Source organism: Trifolium pratense, linkage group LG2 (assembly GCF_020283565.1).
Source record: "Trifolium pratense cultivar HEN17-A07 linkage group LG2, ARS_RC_1.1, whole genome shotgun sequence".
NCBI lineage: Eukaryota > Viridiplantae > Streptophyta > Magnoliopsida > Fabales > Fabaceae > Trifolium > Trifolium pratense.
Window position 1 is genome coordinate 70,407,275 of NC_060060.1, and position 21,454 is coordinate 70,428,728.

General features: G+C 37.0%; 1 protein-coding gene and 1 non-coding gene across 5 annotated transcripts in view; both read left to right on the forward strand.

Moving 5' to 3' along the window:
- LOC123904004 (HEAT repeat-containing protein 6) overlaps window positions 1-21,454 on the forward strand; it is a 46,357-nt gene that overhangs the window by 11,350 nt on the left and 13,553 nt on the right. For all 4 annotated transcript variants that reach the window (XM_045953702.1, XM_045953703.1, XM_045953704.1 and 1 more), the window contains one exon: window positions 533-718. In XM_045953702.1, coding sequence (XP_045809658.1) covers window positions 533-718 — 186 coding nt within the window. The remainder of the gene's footprint in view (window positions 1-532; window positions 719-21,454) is intronic.
- Window positions 21,177-21,273, forward strand: LOC123912049. Its single transcript, XR_006810909.1, has one exon. It is a non-coding gene; the product is annotated as a small nucleolar RNA snoR113 (small nucleolar RNA).

Genomic DNA, 21,454 nt, shown 5'->3' on the forward strand with positions numbered 1-21,454 from the left:
AGAACCGGTTACCAGTTGAAGTTAAAATATGAGAGATGACGTGGCTCCAATTGATAGGAGTGTGTTAAAGGGTGTGACCCCAACACCCCTCATATATATATTTTCATTAATGTAATATCTAAAATATTGAACTAATAAAATAAATACAGTAGAAAATTCAAAATTTATTTATATATAGTTGTAAAAATAAAATTTAAAAAGTGAAGACCCATTTTAGTCCCTCACAAATTTAAAAAGTGAAGACCGATTTATATATAATTGTATCAAAATATTGTACTCGTTATATGTTTTATAGAAGTGTTTCTTTTCTTTATGGATAATGTTTTTTGAAATTTAATGGCTTACTGCAAAATTTAAGTGTAAGTTAAGTTTAACTAAAAGTAGTAGTCATTGGTTTATTGATACGTTTTATCCATAGTTTATTAAAAAAAAAATAGTAGTCATTGGTTGATATGATTTATCCATAGTTTATTCAATAGAAAGTGAAATTGTCATGGTAGTATATTGATTTGTTCAAATTAATCTTTTTCAGGCACTTAAAGCTGTATCCCACAATTACCCTAGCATAGTGACTGCATATTGGGAACTAGTTTCTGCAACTGTATATGGTTTTCTTAGTAGTACTGTTTGTCCCGAAGTTCCTTCAAAGCAGTCAAGTGAACATGTTGGGGGTACAACTGCACTTATTAACGAAAAAGTTCTTATCACTGCTATTAAGGTAATGACTTCATCGTTCCTCTTTATGATTTTATTTTTTCTTAGAATTGAGACTTGTGCTTCTCAACCCTACAAAACCTGATTTATAAGGTGCTTATAAGGTGAGGATTGCCTCTACTTATAAACCCATGTTCAAGTCATCTCACATTCGATGTGAGATCTTAACACTTAGTGCTGGGCGTGTGACTATAAATGGTGGGTAGGTCTGATAGCGGAAACCTGATAGTATGTGGCCCAACAAATTTTGGAGGAGGCTCTGATACCAACTTAAAATTGAGAGTTGGTCTAACTCAACCTTACAAAATCGACTTTTAAGGTGAGGATTATCTTTACTTATAAATCCCGACACTATTGACCGATGTGGGACTCTTTAATATGCCCCCACACCCAACACTATTGGGCTTGGTGTGTGAATATATATGGTAGGAGGCCCGATAGCGGAAACTGATAAAAGGTGGCCCAACGGATCCTGGAATAGGTTATGATACCAATTAATCTTATGGTATAACACAAATCGATGTCCATAGTTATCTTGGGGAAACCAACATCATTAACTACGACTATGATGTTAACTTAATGACCATTACAAATACCAACATTTGCTAATCTCACTAACATGTCGTCGTTATTCCTCTTCCTATCATTCACTCTCTCTTCTCTATAAGGTTAGGTTTTCTATTCTATAATCACCACATAGGGTTAAATTAAGGCTCAACCACTATTTTAGTGTCAAATAAGGCAAATATTCTACTTCCCCGTGCATTAGTTTTGGATGCATAATATGATTGGATACAAACACTCACCCATGACAGATTTCTTGAGATCCGTTACGAGAATACCTTCATAGTCAATTACTCCAAGTAATCTGTTCAACTTTCTTTTCAAATTGGCAATGTCCGGATAACCATCAAGGGCCGTTTGGTGCGCATGATAAGATATGAATATCATATGATAAGAAGCTGGATAAGGATAGGATAGTAACATGATAAACATGTATCCTATCATGTGTTTGATGCACATATGATATGAAATAGGATAACATTATTTTATCATATCCTGTGTTTGGTGCACACTTAATATATATATATATATATATATATATATATATATATATATATATATATATATATATATATATATATATATATATATATGATAAGATACATGTTATATTTATATGATAAAGTTATTATTTTCTAGTAAATGATAAAATTATTCTTGTAAAGTGAATATATATATATATATATATATATATACACACACACACACACACTACTCCGTTCCAAAATATAAGCAAAAGGAGGTCAATAAAAGTGAATGTATCTGGACTAAATTTTAAACCAAATACATCAACTTTCATTGACCAATTTTTGCTTATATTTTGGGACGGAGGGAGTATATATACATATATATATATATATATATATATATATATATATATATATATATATATATATATATATATATATAGAAATGATTTTATATTTTTACAAAACATAAAATTTATGTTGTTAAAATTTAAATTGTATCAAATTTATAGCAACAAAAATTCAATTAGCAAATTTTCTAAAATCACACATACTGTGCCTAAAAAAACACATTGTTAAGGCATGCAAAAATAAAATTGTATTAAAAAATAAAAGGTGAACGATGATGATTTTTTTTTTCTTTTCTATGGTAAATGATGATGGTAATAATAATTGAGATGGTGATTAGCAGATTGTCAGAAGCAATGTGTATGGACAAATCAAAAATATGGTGAATAAATAGAATAAAAAAATCTTCCAATTGCTTTAGGTGGGATTCGAAAAGAGGAGCAGCGAAAATTGGATAGGTTTAGTAAATCCTATCATGTTGCTAACCCAGCTTAAAATAAGGATAAGAATAATAAAGGGTCAATAGGATAGGATTAACAATAGGTTAAATTTATCCTTTCCAATAATTGCACCAAACAACGGATAGAAATTGGATAGGATAATTGTATCATATCCTGTACAGTAGACAAGTGTTGTCCACGATGTTCAGACACTTGTCGCAGAGCATTAAAAACATATACTGAAAAGCATAAACAATACACCAGAATTGTTAACCCAGTTCAACATAACAGCCTACTCTGGGGGTATGCCAAGCCAGGGATAAAGTCCACTAAATAGTATCAATTCAAAGCTAAACTCCCCCGTTTACAACTCCTCACTTAATCACTACCCGTGCTATACTTTCTACCTAAGACTCACCTAGGTATGAGGCGCTCCTCAACTCCCTCTTCAATCACAGAAAGCGATTGGATCAACAGAACAATTATGAACAAACTAGAAGACAAACTTCCATGACAAATACCTATCCAACGACTAAGTTCACAATTTGGAGTTGCTTAAAAGCTTCCTCCAAGTACAATACTCAACTCATTACCTACAGGTTTCTGAGTGAGGACATAGTGACCATCTCACAACCCGAGTGGTTCACTTTACACCAACTCTCCTAGAGAGTGGCTCAAAGACACGAAACCCTAAAAGACTACATCTTTGATATTCTATTTTAGCTTCAAGTTTCGGTGTGTAAACAGGGTTAGCAGCACCCTTTAAATAGTAGTGGAATAGCTTGGGCTCCAAGACAGAATTAGGTCTTCAAAACCTTGCAGCAGCCGCAGACATATTTTTGAATCAAATAATATATTTTCTTAAAATTATTTTATTTCTTTAGAAAATAGAACTAGGGTTCGGTTGCCTTCAGAAACTACTTGACCACGTGCTCCTTGTATAAGAAACCACGAAATAATTCTTCAATCAAATTTTCGAAAGATTGAATGTAAAACAATAACGCTAGCTGGCGCGCAGTCAGACTACACATGTGTTGTTCCAATGTGTTCGTACATCTGTCTCAACACTTGGCTAAAAGATGTTTTTGCAAAATGTAGCCAACATACAAAAACCCAACAATCTCCCCTTTGACAAATTTTGGCTAAAACAATATTAGAACAGTATTAAGAGAGATACAATATCACCTTTCCTTCGAGTCAACATGATCACACAATTAAGAAAGAAAGGAACACATAGTAAGACTACTTCCAAGATAAAGCTTTAGCTAAAGAAAATTTGTAAGTAGCATCAGAGGCATGCAACATCAGAAATAAACACTTCTAGCCTCAAGGAACAAAATAAAGGAGAAATAAACTCCCATTGTGGATTCAAAGATAGGAGAAATAAACTCCTATGATCAGAGCACATCCATTCAATCATAAGCTCACCAGGGAAACATCAATTCCCACACATATAGAACTAGGAAAAATACATTCCCAGCCACCAGAGAATAAACACATAGAACTAGGAAACATCAACACCCCTGAATTCATGCATACAATCGATAGATAGAGAAGAGTTTTCGACTCCCTCTCAACACATGCATATAACTCACACTCCCCCTCAATACGAGCATAGAAGCATAAGCACAAACTACTTTAGAAGCATAAGCACAAACTACTTTCACCAGATGTAAGCACATCTGTCCACACACACACTACTCCCCCTTTTTAGCCATAATTTTGACAAACATCATACATATCAGAACATAGAGTAGCAGAAGCAGAAATTCCAGAGTGCATATATTACAGACCATAATGCACATAGAGGTGCTAGAAATCCAGGGCACAAAAGATACGGAGAACCAAAGTAGTGAAAAGAGAACATGCGAGCTTTCATCCGCAATACCATGACCAAACTCCAACAGTATAGCATGAAGATCGTAAGTCATAAGGCATAAACTTATACTATCTTCATCACATCAACCACATAGTGCACGGAGCTACTACAACCGAAGATAACACAATGGGATACATACCTCATCATATATAAATCAGTAGTGGAGGAACCATATTATATCCACCACATCAAACATCATAGTCAACACTCATAAAACAGACATCTCCCCCTTGTTTGCTCAACATGACAAGGGCATAAGAAAACATTGTTCCTAGAAACAACATATACCAACCGACAGAGATAACAATGTTAGGAACATGTGGTCCGACAAAAGAAATCTATAGTCAGAAGTCAAAGACACTCCCTTTTTGGCTTTGGATTGCTTTTGATCTCTCAATCTCAAAGAGTTGTCTCATAATACTCTTAGAGATTACACCCATAAAGGTTATTGGAAGCTTCACAACAAACGCCATAGCTTGCTTCATAATTAAAAAAACATACTCACCAAAAATCCAGCTTCTCATAGCACTAGTACCTTTAAAACACAAATTTGTTACTTCTAGACATTTTCTTCAAAACGAATGAAACATTCTCTAAGAGGACAGAAGAGACATTTTACATGTCAGCTTTCTTCCTGTCAAGTGACATGATGCCCAAAACATCATCCTCAACATTTGGCTCATAGTCACACACATTCTGGCATGCTGGTGATAGATGTTGTACACAATGTTGGAACACTTGAGATAACACGATGTTGAGACAGATGTTACAACATCTCGTACCAGAACAGACAAGTTAATAGTAAATATATAACACCCCATATTAATTTATCTAGAATATCAATACGAGCATACATAACTGAATCGGGAACATTAAAATTGCGGAAATAAAACTGATCTTTTACACGAGTAGTCTGAAGGAAATACCAAATATACATGATTTAATTAAACTGAATAAGCTGTCTTAATGTAACCGTTAATAAGTTTACATCAGAACCATAAATACATGTACATATGGCATAATCCTATACAAAAGCTTCCTTGAGTCTAACACAGATAACCACCGAATAGACTTCCATAAGCCTTGTTGAATCGTCCAATCCTCATCTTCTTGAACGAACATCCTGTTACCTATAATCAATAATCGTGGGGTGAGACTTCTAAGCCTCAGTGAGTTTCTTACTACCCTCTACTTGGTGTACTAACACCGAGGTCCTGAAAATAGTTGATCACTAATAAACTCATATCTATTAGAGAATAGTATAACATAAATAAAAGTGTATCACACAATCATTATCTTGTTCATTTTACAGGAAGCTTCCGAGGTGAGTATTTGTCGAAAGGTCCACTAAGGATGTACTCCTCTCAGGATGTTCTCCACTTAGGATGTTCTCCACTACCCGTTGTGACATAGCTATGCCACGTTGGTCTCACTCACAATAATTACTCAACTTAACGGATTTCCACTTAACCCTCTTATAGCATAAGCTATACTGAATTGTGGTTTGGGATTAACCACAATATGACCAACTATACTAATTCTAACATTCTTACTTAACAACCAGTCCCGGTGAACTAATATAGCTTATGTTCTTATGCATCTTTACACGGTAACTCGCATTAGACGGTTGGAGATTTTACATACATTGTGCTAATCACTTAGAGCCCAATAGTAAATAAATTGTTATGAAATCAGTCAACTCCAAATTATTATCACAATATAGTACCACAACCGAAAATGGCGTTAACGTGTCTTAATATACGGAAAAACTCGCACAAGTCATAAGCTCTAAATTATTATCATACCATTCTAAAATTGATGTTGAAATGGTGTGTGAACATGTCTAATAATCAAGGACCATTATTGTACGAGTCAGGAGTCATCCAGGCCTTAAAACAACAGATTTTCTCCATCTTACACAGTGATCAATTTACTGCAAAAATGGAGTTTTTTTCATAAAAATTAAGTTATTAAATCAACTTTTAACAATGCCCATTGACTCCTAACTTATACCTCATGAAACTACAATTATCCAAACACATTCACAGCACATTTGAGTATGTGGAAGGGAATTTACTCAAGCATTTCAAAGTATACATTTCTAAACAAATTCATCAATTTTTCTAACTTAACAATTATAAATTCCTATGCTTTGGACTTATGGTTTCCATGTCTCTACTTAAACAAACCCACCTGAAATTGAAGTTGAACCGCACTATCGACATCTCCCGGAACTCGCCAAAATGCAGAATTTGCATATACTTCAATTCCGTATAGAGAATTTTCTGCATAGAATCCACATCAGACCCTCAGCTTCAGAAGCCTTCCGAGACCTCAATATTGATCCAGAAATTACAAAATCAAAACTCAGTCGAAGGGAATTTCGTCAGCTTTCCATAGAAACAAAAATCACTCAATTCGGAGTTACAGGGAGAGAGCTATTACCTTTTGAATGAAGGCCTATACCAGAATACGAGTTTCACCCAAAAATCACCAATCACTCTTCAAGCTTCAACCCAAGTCCTTCAAGCTCCTAGCTTTGATTGTTCTTATCCTCTACTATGCTCTTTAGCTACTGTCCTTATATACACCAGTCCTTACCTCCTCAACTTAATTCTTCAAGTCTTTGAAGAGTTCTTACTAATTCCAAGTTTCTATCCATTCATAACAGCTACCCAAACATCCAAAAGGGTACATGCAAACCAAGATTCGTAAAGATTGAAAAGTGATATTCCTTAGTAGCGAGAAATTGGACTGTCACGCCCATAGAGAAAAAGAAAGGGGTTTAGGTACTTTACCTTGTTACATAAAGTTTCTAGAAGTAGAATGGTCCACATGCATCAGATTATTTGAATTGATGAGTTTGTGAGCTTATAGGTTTATTGGGTGGTGCTAAGATGGAGAGAGAACATGGCGTGAGAGAGAGAAATGAAAAGGGATATAGAGTTTACTGAAAGTGTAATGGGAAAAATGAAGTGAAGATAGGACCATATCCCTTTATATACTCACATTTGCTTAATTACTATAGTGTCCTTACTCAAAGAGTCTTCCACCCAAGGTTGTCAGACTCGAGAGTCTACTCATACTCGCAAAGGGTCGTAGGCTCGATTCGTAGATTCGTACGAGTTTATGGAAACTTAAAAATGAGTTTCAAAAGCCTATAAGTTGCTCATATATATATATATATATATATATATGTTGGAAAATATTTAGTTTCCTAGTTTGTTATTTCTAGGAGATTCTAAGCTTATCTATTATTTCCTTTTATGTTTGTACTCTTCCTATTTAAACCAGCCTTGAGCTGAGGAATAATACACAACAGTATTTACTTATTATTTTCTACATGGTATCGAGAGCTCCCGATTTTGGGGGTCTCGCTTCCGCAAAACCCTAGCCGCCGTCGTGTTTACAATCTGACCACGACGACTGATTTTGTGTGCGGCACTGTTCACCCGTGGTACTGTTCACGCGCCACTGTTCATTCAGAATACTGTTCATCGGAGGCACTGTTCATACGTACTGTTCACGTGATTACTGTTCACGAGTACTGTTCGCCGGCGTTACTTTTCTTTGCTGCTTCCGGTACTCCTTGGCTAAGATTATTAATTATGACGTTTTTTTATTCTCGACGACGATCATCCACTTTCAAATACCGTCGTGAATGCAAATATTGTCATCGTTTGGGACATACTATTTTTCAATGTTGGAAATTACATGGTCTTCCGCGACCTTCAAATCAGAAGAACAAAGGTGGAGGTGAGGGTCATACATTCCAAGCCAGTAATTCTGATCAAGAGCATCAGTCTTCTTCAATTCAGCTTTCATTCACGATGGAACAACTAGACAGACTGTACAAAATTCTTGAATCTAACACTCTTTCTGGCTCTGTTGCCCCCAAAGGTACTTCTGCCCTTTTTAGTGTCAGTCCCAGTCGTGCTTGGATAGTAGATTCGGGTGCAAGTGATCACATGACTGGTGATTCTACTCTGTTTTCTTCTTATAGTCCATGTGCAGGTAACCATAAAATAAAAATTGCGGATGGATCCTTTTCAGCCATTGCGGGTAAAGGTTCGGTTGTGTTGTCTCCAAGTCTAACCCTTAAAGATGTTCTTCATGTCCCAAATCTATCTTGTAGTCTCATGTCTGTCAGTAAATTAGCCCAAGATAGAAATTGTCAAACTAATTTTTTCCGTACTCGTTGTGTTTTTCAGGATTTGAACTCGGGGAAGATGATTGGTAGTGCTAAGGAGAGTGGAGGACTCTACTACTTCGACATTGAACCTGAATCACAACTACCTTCCAAACCAATAAGTTCATGCTTTGAATCTTTTTTTGGTTTTGAATAATAATAATGATGATGTTATGTTATGGCATTCACGATTAGGTCATCCTAGTTTTCCTTATTTAAAACACTTATTTCCTGAGTTATTTCGTAATAAGGATTTATCTTTGTTTAAATGTGAAGCATGTGAATTTGCAAAACATCATCGTTCTCATTTTCCATTACAGCCCTACAAACCATCAAAACCTTTTTCTGTTATTCACAGTGATGTTTGGGGCCCTAACCGAACGAGTACACTTTCTCATAAAAAATGGTTTATCACATTTATAGATGATCACTAAAGAGTTAGTTGGGTGTACTTGTTAAAAGGGAAATCTGACGTTTGTCAGGCCGTAAAAGATTTTGTTAAAATGGTGCAAAATCAATTTCAAACAAATATTCAAGTATTTAGAAGTGATAACGGCAAAGAATATTTTAACACAATGTTGAGTGATTTTTTTCGTGAAAATGGAATTGTGCATCAAAGTTCATGTCCTAACACTCCCCAACAAAATGGAGTTGCAGAAAGAAAAATAGGCACTTGTTGGAGGTGGCTAGAGCTTTACTTTTCGCAAGTAAAGTACCAAATTATTTGTGGGGTGAAGCAGTTTTAACTGCTGCATACTTAATTAACAGAGTGCCCTCCAAAGTTCTTAATTTTAAAACTCCAATTCATATTTTCAAAGAATGTTTTCCTAATGATCGTGTTTCAAACGATTTGACCTTAAAAATCTTTGGTTGCACTGCATTTGTTCATGAACATAAGAATATTAGCAAACTCGAACCGCGTGCTATAAAATGTGTTTTGTTGGGTATTCTCCAACCCAGAAGGGATATAAATGTTTTGATCCAAAAAACCAGAAAATGTTTGTCACCATGGATGTTACATTCTTTGAAAACAAACCTTTTTTTGACACGCATTTTCAGGGGGGAAATTTAAATGAAGATTCGTTTCAAATTGATGACATGAGTTTTTTTAACTCGTTTCAAACTGAGGACATGAGTTTTTTTAATAATTTATCTTTGCCGGTATCACAAAGTTCTAAGACTTATACTTCTGCACCAACGAAAAATGGCCATGATTTTTTATCTAATCCTACTCCTGTTATGAGTAGTGAGCTTGGTGAATCCGAGCCTACATTTTCTCTTGAAGAAAACAATGAGAATCTTGAAAACAATGATAATGATGATCTAATTGAAATGCCACAAAATAATGAGTCATATAAAGATAATAGGTTTGAAGCAGGAAACAAGACTTGGAAAGGAAAGGTTTTTGTGAGAAAGAATCACAAAGAAAGTGATGAGTCCACATCTCAACACTGTCATGAATCTGAACTGGGGGATGATCAACTTCCTAAAAAAAGAAAAGGTAAGTCTATCTCTGTTTCTGAGAGTCGTATTTTGTATCCTGATATCGATGATCCTGTGGCTGTTAGAAAACCTGTTAGATCTTGCACTAAATACCCATTGTCCAATTTTATATCATATTCAAATTTGTCTTCATCTTTTTCTGCCTTTACCTCAAAATTGTCTAGTGTAGAGATTCCAAAAAATGTACAGGTTGCTCTAGAAGTTCCAAAGTGGAGGGAAGCTGTACTTGAGGAGATGAAAGCTCTTGAAAAGAACAAAACCTGGAGTGTTATGACACTACCGGATGACAAGAAGACGGTTGGATGCAAATGGGTGTTTACTGTGAAGTATAATTCAGATGGGTCAATCGAAAGGTACAAGGCTCGATTGGTGGCTAAGGGTTTTACTCAAACCTATGGTATAGACTACTCAGAGACTTTTGCTCCTGTTGCAAAATTGAACACTGTCAGAATTCTCTTGTCTCTTGCTGCTAACTTAGATTGGCCCCTACATCAGTTGGATGTTAAGAATGCTTTTCTCAATGGTGATTTAGAAGAAGTATATATGGACATTCCTCCTGGCTTTGAAGACAAGTTTGGATCAAATGTATGCAAGCTAAATAAGTCTTTGTATGGATTAAAGCAGTCTCCTAGAGCTTGGTTTGAAAAGTTCACTTATTCCATGAAGAAACAAGGATACATTCAAGGACAAGCTGACCACACCTTGTTCACAAAGTTCTCCCAAGATGGAAAAATTGCTGTCCTAATTGTTTATGTTGATGATATCGTCCTTACTAGAGATGATATAGTTGAAATGGCAAGAGTAAAGGAGAAATTAGCATTAGACTTTGAAATCAAGGACTTGGGATCCATGAGATATTTTCTTGGTATGGAGGTTGCTCGATCAAAAGATGGTATTGTAGTTTCCCAGCAAAAATACATTCTAGATTTATTGAAAGAAACAGGAATGAGTGGATGTCGACCAGCAGATACTCCCATGGATCCTAATGCAAAACTTTGGGAAGAAGGTAGTGTTCCTGTTGATACTGGAAGGTACCAGAGATTGGTTGGGAAACTGATTTATTTGTCACACACTAGACCTGACATTGCTTTCTCGGTTAGTGTAGTAAGTCAGTTTATGCATTCTCCTTTTGAGGAACATCTTGAGGCAGTCTATAGGATACTGCGATATTTGAAAGCAAATCCTGGAAAGGGATTATTTTTTAAGAAGACTAATGAAAGAAATGTGTCTATCTTTACCGATGCTGATTGGGCAGGTTCAGTCACTGACAGAAGATCAACCTCCGGATATTGTACCTATGTTTGGGGTAATCTTGTGACATGGAGGAGCAAGAAACAAGGAGTTGTAGCAAGAAGTAGTGCAGAAGCTGAGTTTAGAGCTATGGCTCAAGGTATTTGTGAAGGATTATGGATCCACAGAGTCCTAGAAGAGCTTAAGATGAAAATTGAGCTTCCATTGAAATTATACTCTGACAGTAAAGCCGCTATTAGCATAGCTCATAACCCAGTTAAACATGACAGAACCAAGCATATTGAGATCGATCGACATTTCATAAAAGAGAAGTTAGATGCCGGAATCATATGTCTACCTTTTGTAACTTCGAGTCAGCAAACTGCAGATATCTTGACCAAAAGCTTAGCAAGACCCACCTTTGAGCATTTGATCGGCAAGTTGGGCATGATAGATATCTATGCACCAACTTGAGGGGGGGGTGTTGGAAAATATTTAGTTTCCTAGTTTGTTATTTCTAGGAGATTCTAAGCTTATCTATTATTTCCTTTTATGTTTGTACTCTTCATATTTAAACCAGCCTTGAGCTGAGGAATAATACACAACAGTATTTACTTATTATTTTCTACAATATATATATATATATATATATTCAATTTTCAAATAAAAATTCAAATTTCAAACTCCAAAGCAAAAAAGCTCCATAATAAAACAAACAAAATAGCAAAGCTCCGGTGAAATATATATATGATAATGGCTTAAAACATCAAAACCTCCGGTAAAATCATCACCATCATCATCATCAAACTCTGCCCAGATAAAACACCTTCTTCGTCGATGACAACTAGTTTCATGGTTTCTAATTCCAAATGTTGGGTACTAATGTACTATTACGTATATATAGTAGGAAAAAAAAGGGTTTAAGGGTTTTCAATTGTTTGGTTTTTATAATTTTTTTTTTTTGTGTTTTGGGCTTTTTATGGGGATTTTTTTATATAAAAAAAATTCTAGAAAAATTTGTAGACTCGTAAACTCACCATAAACTTGCGAGTTGAGTTTATACGAGTCTATGTATGTCTATTCGAATCTAATCGAGTTTATCAAAAATCGATTCTATGAGCGATTCAATTCGTTTTTGCTTCCTAGATACGTAAACTCGTACGAGTTTAAGAGTCTACTCGCGAGTTTGACAACCATGCTTCCACCTTCCTTTTGCATTCTTCATTATTCTTACTACTCATAATTAAGTCCCAAAAATCCTCTAATTAATATTTCTTGTATTAATCAAAGTCGGGATGTTACAATCTACCCCCCTTAAAAGAATTTCGTCCTCGAAATTCGAACTTCTTCACTTATCATCGGGGTAATTGCCTACGTTCTCATCTAGTTTCCTTACTTCTTCTCATTCACAAATTCCAAATGGTTTTCTTCAGCAGACTAGCAAATTCAACTTTCGTTCAACGGTTCAGTACTACAAAAGTGCGGCAGAACTAACTAAATTGGATTTCTCAGCATCCTATAACCTCAATCTCCAGTTTAATTTGTCTTTCTTGACAGGTTCTTTTACGCAATGACTGGGTCGGAGTTTCAGTTCCACTGTAGATACAGTTGACTAAACTATATCGAGTTTCTAATACTTCTCAAATTCGGTTAGCATTGTATCACCCTTGTTAGGGAAGTTGCTTATGCAACTCATCATTCGTTGGCTCATGGGCCTTAGGTCAATTGTACGTACTCTCCATTCGCAGCATGCTTATTAAACAACTTACAGTTATTCACCTTCTTATTCTCAATTCGTTGGGGCACACATTAGATTGCTTTCCTATTTCGTCCCCTTGCTGCGCACTCTGATTCCGTTATATACAACCATCTTTCTGGTTGGGTCATTTCAGCCTTCATCTCATCTTAACCGACGTTTACTCTGTTGTGCTTACTTCCAAAAAGTCCGTCTATTAATTACTTCGCTGATTATTTCTATTTCCCATCACGTCAATACACCTTCTACCGTATGACATCACAAATTAAACCTTCATTGCTTTGTGACGTCGGACGCATCACTTCCTATTTAACACTTCCTCACAACATTACATGTTTGTGGTACATCCATTCACACCGCTTCTAGTCGTCTCATATTCTTAGTCTCTTGACTCTCTTCACCACATTCGCATTCGTCACCACCCTTATTTTTTCCTATGATACCCCACTTGCAGTAACTTAATTGACCCAACATCGACTCTTACCTCGTCCACTGTTGTTATCCGAGAGTTGAATTCCATTCAATTCTTGCTTCGCCAACCTATGCTATGATTAACATCCTTCTGCGGCTGACTTCGTCGATTGCTTTTCGTATTGGCTTTATTATCCCACTCTCTTCATTAGGTCGATATCTGGCCTGGTCTTCATAGAGTTTTAACACTTCCAGGGTTATCTTCATATAAACACACCGAGTCCGAGAATTCTTCTAATAGTACAAGTTTCGCTCCTCTTATTATTTCCCTGAAACTGCACTTCCTATTATTATTCCTTAACTTCTTTCACCCTTAACAACAGACTGAGTCGTTGAGTCGCTCCTGTAGAATCAAGTCTTACAATCTCTTACCACCGGCGACTCCTTCAGAAGGTTGGGATTAGATCTTGTGGAGAATCGGATGATAGGGTCTCACACATAAGAATTGACTATAATAATCTGGTTACTACTTGAGAGTTTGAACAAACAAGAAACTTAGGATCTTCTGAAACGGATACGAAACTGAGGCACTCAATTGTAGGCCACTTAATGATATCAACTAACAGGTTAACCAAGGTAACTGACATCTTAGAAGGAGAACAAGGTTTTACTCTAACAAGCAGTTTGGTTTATGTAAATCCGAGTTGGGTACTAATAGCGAAGCTGAAAGATTGAAGTCATGTTTGTTGGAGGTACACAAAGGTAACACTCTGCTAATATAATAGGCTGATATTGAGGAAAGGAATGTTTACAATGTATCTGAATCTCTCATCGAACTACGCACTTAAAACATTAGTGCTGAATATACTGAGTTTAAAATTGAATGAAGTTGCTTGATTCTAGATGATTCAGAAGAAATGATTAATAGGTTAACAAGGTAACTGAAAGCTTAAATTGAAACTACTCATTACTCTCTGCGGGCAATATGCCTCCTACTAAGTTGGAGCGACATCGATTGGAAATCTGAACACAAGAGGTTTGGTTTTCTTACTGGCGTGAACTAACCAGTTCACTGGGAATACTAATAAGAGTTCTCGAAGGAAACAACTCGTTGCTCGTAAAGAGCAACTTCAGACTTACGCTGATCTGGACTGATCGTCAATAATGAAATCGAAAAGCTGACGAAACTTATCTCAGAGGTTCTTAAGAATAATATTTTGAAATATCAGTTTGACTCTCTAATATTCACGGATTGGGACCGTTTGCGGACGGTTCCTTACATTGAACCTAGCTGATTGACCTTGAGGTACTTAAATGAATTATTTGCCCGGAAAGAGGTCAGACAAATTAAAGAGAACATTCGTTCAGGTTACTCTAAAGTTTACTAATTATGAGCCAAACACTACTTGATCCAATAAATCCAGTTGAGGTAAGGTTCGCATAGACGGCTAGATAACTCACGCGTCAGGGTCTACACGCCACAGGAGACTTCGTTGACTATTTCTTGCTTACTGGCATCTCACACTCTCTCTTATAGGGTTAAGGTGTTCCGACGCCTGGCTTGACAATCATTTGATTCCAACTTTGACGGTTCACTCAACATAAAACACTGCTGACCATCAAACACTGCATCCTTACTTAAAGTTTGGGCTCAATTGCCTTCATTTGTTTTTTTTTCTATTCCACCAGAGTAGCCCAAAACATTCTTCCAGTCATACATTAATATCTTGCTCACATCCTTACAACCGCGACTCCCGACTGTAGAGTTACTTACGCGTTTCTACTTCAATGAGCGTTATCTCGATTCTGATTCACGCAGTCATTCCACACGGTGCATCGAAGACCGCCACTCTAACTATATTGCCTGTAGTCGTTAACTACTCCATTATCCTCCTTATTGTGTAAATCAGAATTGTCGCTTTCCTTACTCCGACGTCTAAATTGATCGTCCATCAGTTGCCGCTCTTACGTAGCTTCTTCAGTTATTGTCGTAAGGTCTCACTTATACATACATTCCAACAAACGACAATTCAATTCCTGGCCTAGTTAAATCCCGACTCTTTGTTCTGAAAGAAAACTGCCACATCATTTAATCTGCTATCAGCCATCTAAACTACAACATTTGTCTTATTCTCCAACTTATAGTTGTGTCACTCTACACCGGTTTCGGTACTGGTTCTGTACTTCAACACAACTGTTATCACTTCAATTCTAGTCTTTTCCAAGGCGTTCGGCATCTTCGCACCTACAACATCCAATCACCTTTACATACGCAGTCCAGATTGAAACTTCTCGCATTCAACACATGTCTCGGGCAATTGCTACTCCTACTTCTGTGTCCATTTCTTAATGTTCTTTACTCCTACATTCGTCTTCATCTGGACTCTTTTACCGCTTCGGTTCTTCATCAGAATTGGAATAGTTCCACTCCAATGAAACTTTCCAAACGATGTGCTTCTGTTTTTAATCACTCCAGGCTCCTCTCCAATCGAGACTTCTCCTGTTACTGTGATCTCTCTTCTACCAGAGTACTTGAAATGCTTACACGTGTCACCTTTCGTTGGACACGTCACTTCACACTTACATCTGCGCGCCACTTATCATTCATCGAATCCCTTGTACCATTCAATGGTGACACACTGCTTACTTCCGTGGCTTTGACTATTGTAGCTCTGACGTTCGCCTCCAGAGTCCTTCGTTTACACTTCCTCCTAACTTCGCGTTTCCACCGCGCTATTCATCCTTGACCTCCTCGGTCCACTTCGGTTCTCAACCGTAATACTCTGCCTACCATACACGATACTGACTTGTACGGGCTCAACACGCGTTGGTTTCAGCATAAACAGTCCAGACTCCAAAGGGTCCGTACTACTTAACTTTGAATTCTAATGATTCGCGGCAAGATCCGATACTGGATCGACATGCTATGATACCAATTATAACACCCCATATTGATTTATCTAGTATATCAATACGAGCATACATAACTGAATCGGGAATATTAAAATTGCGGAAATAAATCTGATCTTTTACACGAGTAGTCTGAAGGAAATACCAAATATACATGATTTAATTAAACTGAATAAGCTATCTTAATGGAACCGTTAATAAGTTTACATCAGAACCATGATAACCGATAAATACGTGTACATATGGCATAATCCTATACAAAAGCTTACTTGTGTCTAACACAGATAACCACCGAATAGACTTCCATAAGCCTTGTTGAACCGTCCAATCCTCAGCTTCTTAAACGAACAACCTGTTACCTATAATCAATAATCGTGGGGTGAGACTTCTAAGCCTTAGTGAGTTTCTTACTACCCTCTACTTGGTGTACTAACACCGAGGTCCTGAAAATAGTATCACACTACTTCTCCTATGGAACACAAACTTCCATCTTACAGGGGAGCAGGGGAACATACAAAGGAATTTTCTTCCTTCCTACACTCTTCCTAGATGTGCCACCAGATGCAGCTACACCTGTCTCTAGTTCAAACTCAGAATCACTTGTAGGATGAGCTTTTCTTTTCAGACTCTTTTTCTTCTCCTCAGTAACTGATACATTCTTACTCTTTGTTCTTGGTGGACCATACCAAGGTTTCTTCCCAACGGATCTTGTCACCTTTCATGATTTAGATTTCTGGACAAGTGTACTGACAGTTGTCACATTATTACCAGCCCTACTTCTGATTCTTCCTGCAACATTATCACTAGGTGTCTTCTCTAGTGACTTGTCACCAGCCACTATGTCATTCACAATGACAACATCATGGTCATCACCCACACTTTTGTCAACAAAAGGTACTTTATCAGCAGACAAATACCTAATACTCTCATCAAAGTCAGAATAACCCACAATATTATTACCAGAGTTATTATCAGTCCTTACTACTACTGGAAGTCTTTTTTGCTCAGTAGTATCCACCCAGTCAGGATTATCTTGATCATTCTTGCCTACACCAGTATCAGGTGCCACAAATGTATAAACATCTGGCACAACATTAGTCTCAAGAACAGTTTCCTTGATATACTCATCAATACAGTAATTATTGTCCTTAGTAGAAGTGTCAACTGCAGAATTAACATTTGTAGAAGAATTTAAGTCATATTTCCCTTGACTAGCGTGCACCAGACAATGGAGAGAGAGATACAAGACATACTTTCTTTCACTTCAACACAAACACACAGGCATGCAGCTGCGGAATTGGGTTCACCCAACCCACAGAGCACATTGACGGAGAGAAATAAATTTTCACAAAAAAACAGATTAGATCAGGATGACTAGATTCATAGCAGAACACATCCACAAACATCACGACAAAAACTAGCACACTAGTAATTAGAGCATAAGCTGCAAGATTACCAACGGGCTATCTATCCTCAGGATTTTTAGACACTGTCTTCATACTCTCACCATATTGAGAGTTCACAACACTGTGATCAGCAGAATTATTACCAGTCATCATTACTTTTGAGTATTCTCTTTCTCAGTAGTATTCATCTGGTAGGAAATATTTGAAACATTTTGATCTATTACAGTTTCAGGTGCTGCAGATGTATCCCCACTTGGCACAACATCAGTCTCCAGTGCCATAGATGTGTCAACATCTGACACAACATCCGTCTTAGGGACGAGTTCCATGAGTGAATCAGCAGCAACTCACTTGTGGCCTTAGTGGAAGCACCAACATCATAATTAACAACAGTAGGGGGACACAAGAGAATCATCCATCAGTAGTTGATCAACTTTCAATACCAAAGAACAATAATCCTTTGTTCCCAAAAATAATAACTCCTCCTTGCTAGAAACAACTGAAATGCCCATCCTAGGTGATTTAGATGACACTCCAAAGTGCAGATAACAATTCAACCAGTAGACATATTGAGAAAAATAAATTCTCATTATAAAGATGTCAAAACATTACACCTGACATGTCTTCAAGATCTCCTAGCTTCAGATTAAGGACTCCTCATTAATAACTTCTCAGAGCACTCTAGAGAATTATACATTCTCCCCTTCAATAGTTGCACATCTTGTGGTTGGTATACGCAAGTTACTCTCCTCCAAATAGAATCTGTTTCATGGCCATAAACAAGATTCCATAAATCTGGCTCCTTTGATCAGAAAGATTCTCTAGATGTCAGAGAAAATGTCCTTGACATTTGAGCTTGACCTCCATATAAAGAATTTGAATGAGATACCTTTATCAAGCTTCCACAGGAAATGCAAAACCCACATCTGCACTACCACTTACTTGGATTAGAAATAAACTCACCCAAAAAGTCAACCATAAGTTTCTAGCGAAAAAAAATCCAACAAGATTCTGAATACTGCTGGTCAGATGTACCAACTTCTGGGAGGACACCAGTCCCCTTCTTAAGGAACACACCAAGAGATCCTTTATCAAAGCCACTGGAGGTTGGCTTTTACGGTTGGAAGCAAAAATAAATTGTTCATAACTTCCTTAAGATCTCTCTTCAACAAACTCATATATGAGTGCCTTTTTTAGTGGACTTAAGATCACCCTCAAGTATCGTTGTCATCTCCAACAGGTTAGTTGAACTTCTCCAGAGGAGAACAGAGTGTTGCACACTCAAAACCATCAGGAGTTTTCCATTATATATATATATATGCAGTGGAATTCAAACCAGAAAACTCCTCAACAAACTTCAGGCACACTATAATGACCTTTGCACAAACTCCAAACTCCAGTTGTAACAGGTTAACATAGGTTTGAAAATAAATCGAACTATACAGCAGCTCATCACAAAACCTACACACTTGTCATGAATAGTCCATCCTCCACTTCTAAGGACCATTCAATCAATATGAATTTCTCCAAGTTCAAACAACTTTTCAGTATTCCTTACTTGTTTATAACCAGAAAGTATCTTCCCTAGGATCTCACCCAGATACAGAACAAAGTGCCTGCTCTGATACCAATTGAAATTCCGGTATACAGTAGACAAATGTTGTCCACGATATTCAGACACTTGTTGTAACACTTGTCTTAGCAGTAAGAACAATAAAGCAGAGCATTAAAAACATATACTGAAAAGCATAAACAACACACCAGAATTGTTAGCCTACTCTGGAGGCATACCAAGCCAGAGATAAAGCCCACTAAATAGTATCAATTCAGAGCTAAACTCTCCCGTTTACAACTCCTCACTTAATCACTACCCGTGCTATACTTTCTACCTAAGACTCACCTAGGTATGAGACCCTCCTCAACTCCCTCTTCGATCACAAACAACGATTGGATCAACAGAACAATTCTGAACAAGCTAGAAGACAAACTTCCATGACAAATACTTAGCCAACGACTAAGTTCACAATTTGGAGTTGCTTAAAAGCTTTCTCCAAGTACAATACTCAACTCATTACCTACAGGTTTCTGAGTGAGGACATAGTGACCATCTCACAACCCGAGTGGTTCACTTTACCCCAACTCTCCAAGAGAGTGGCTCAAAGACACGAAACCCTAAAAGACTACATCTTTGATATTCTATTTTAGCTTCAAGTTTCGGTGTGTAAAACAGGGTTAGCAACACCCTTTAAATAGTAGTGGAATAGCTTGGGCTCCAAGACAGAATTAAGTCTTCGAAACCTTGCAGCAGCAGACATATTTTTTAATCAAATAATATATTTTCTTAAAATTATTTTATTCCTTTAGAAAATAGAACTAGGGTTGGACTGCCTTCAGAAACTACTTGACCACGTGCGCCTTGTTGTATAAGAAACCACGAGATAATTCTTCAATCAAATCTTTGAAAGATTAAATGCAAAACAATAACGCTAGCTGGCGAGCAGTCAGACTACACAGGTGTTGTTCCAATGTGTACGTACATCTGTCTCAACACTTGATGTATGCACATATATCTCAACACTTGGCTAAAAGATGTTTTTGCAAAATGTAGCCAACATACAAAAACCCAACAAAGAGTTTGCCCATCTTTATCATATACAAAAGTATGAATTCTAGTTGTTGGATCTTCAAGGGTGACTCTTATTGTATATTTTCCAACATGAGAGCATATGTTTTTAGCTTGGTATTACAATGCTATCGCCGAACGACATACTTGAATATATCTGTCACCTTTGAATAATTGACTGCATTCAAAGAGCAACACACTCAATCACGGCGTCGAAGAGAGTCATTGTTTAAGGAATAGTGTCGACAAATAAGAGATTGGAGCCGGTGGTTGATATCTCCGTGACAATATGGTTTCAAAGAGAAACACACTCAATCACAACGTCGAAGAGAGTCACACTGTTCAAGGAATAGTGTCGACAAATCAGAGATCGGCGCCGGTGATTGATATCTCTATGACGATGATGGAAGGTTGGTTGAAGCGATGTACTAGAAAGGTGGAAGATGGAAAGCGAACTGTCTCTCTCAACAGATCCCTTTTTCTCATTTGTCGACACTATTCCTTGAACAGTGGACTCTCTTCGACGCCGTGATTGTGTGTGTTGCTCTTTGAAACCCTATCGTGATAGAAACAATGCCACGAAGAAGAAGATTAGTAAAGTTAGCAGGTATTGGTACATGTCTTCGTAGTCGGGTTGACATCATAGCCGTCGTTAATGATGTTGGCCTCCCCAAGACCACTCAGGGCACTAGTAATTTGATTTTTATTTTCACCTTTTCATTTTTTGGGGTTTTACTGGCAATGATGACAAATGGCCGGTCTTACGGCTGCCATTTACTTTTTTGGTAGTAGGTTGATTATTGATTTCGTGAAAGTGTCTTCTTCTAAGCCGATAAACACCTTCGTAACATTTTATTTTTTTATTCCATGCGTTTAGGGTTTACATTAATGTTTATAGTGCTTTTCAATCTATACTTTGTGCAGATTTGTGCTGTACCATAAGAGTGATCGATTCTAAGGTGACTCTCATCGTATACTTTCCAACATGAGAGCATATGCTTTTAGCTTGGTATG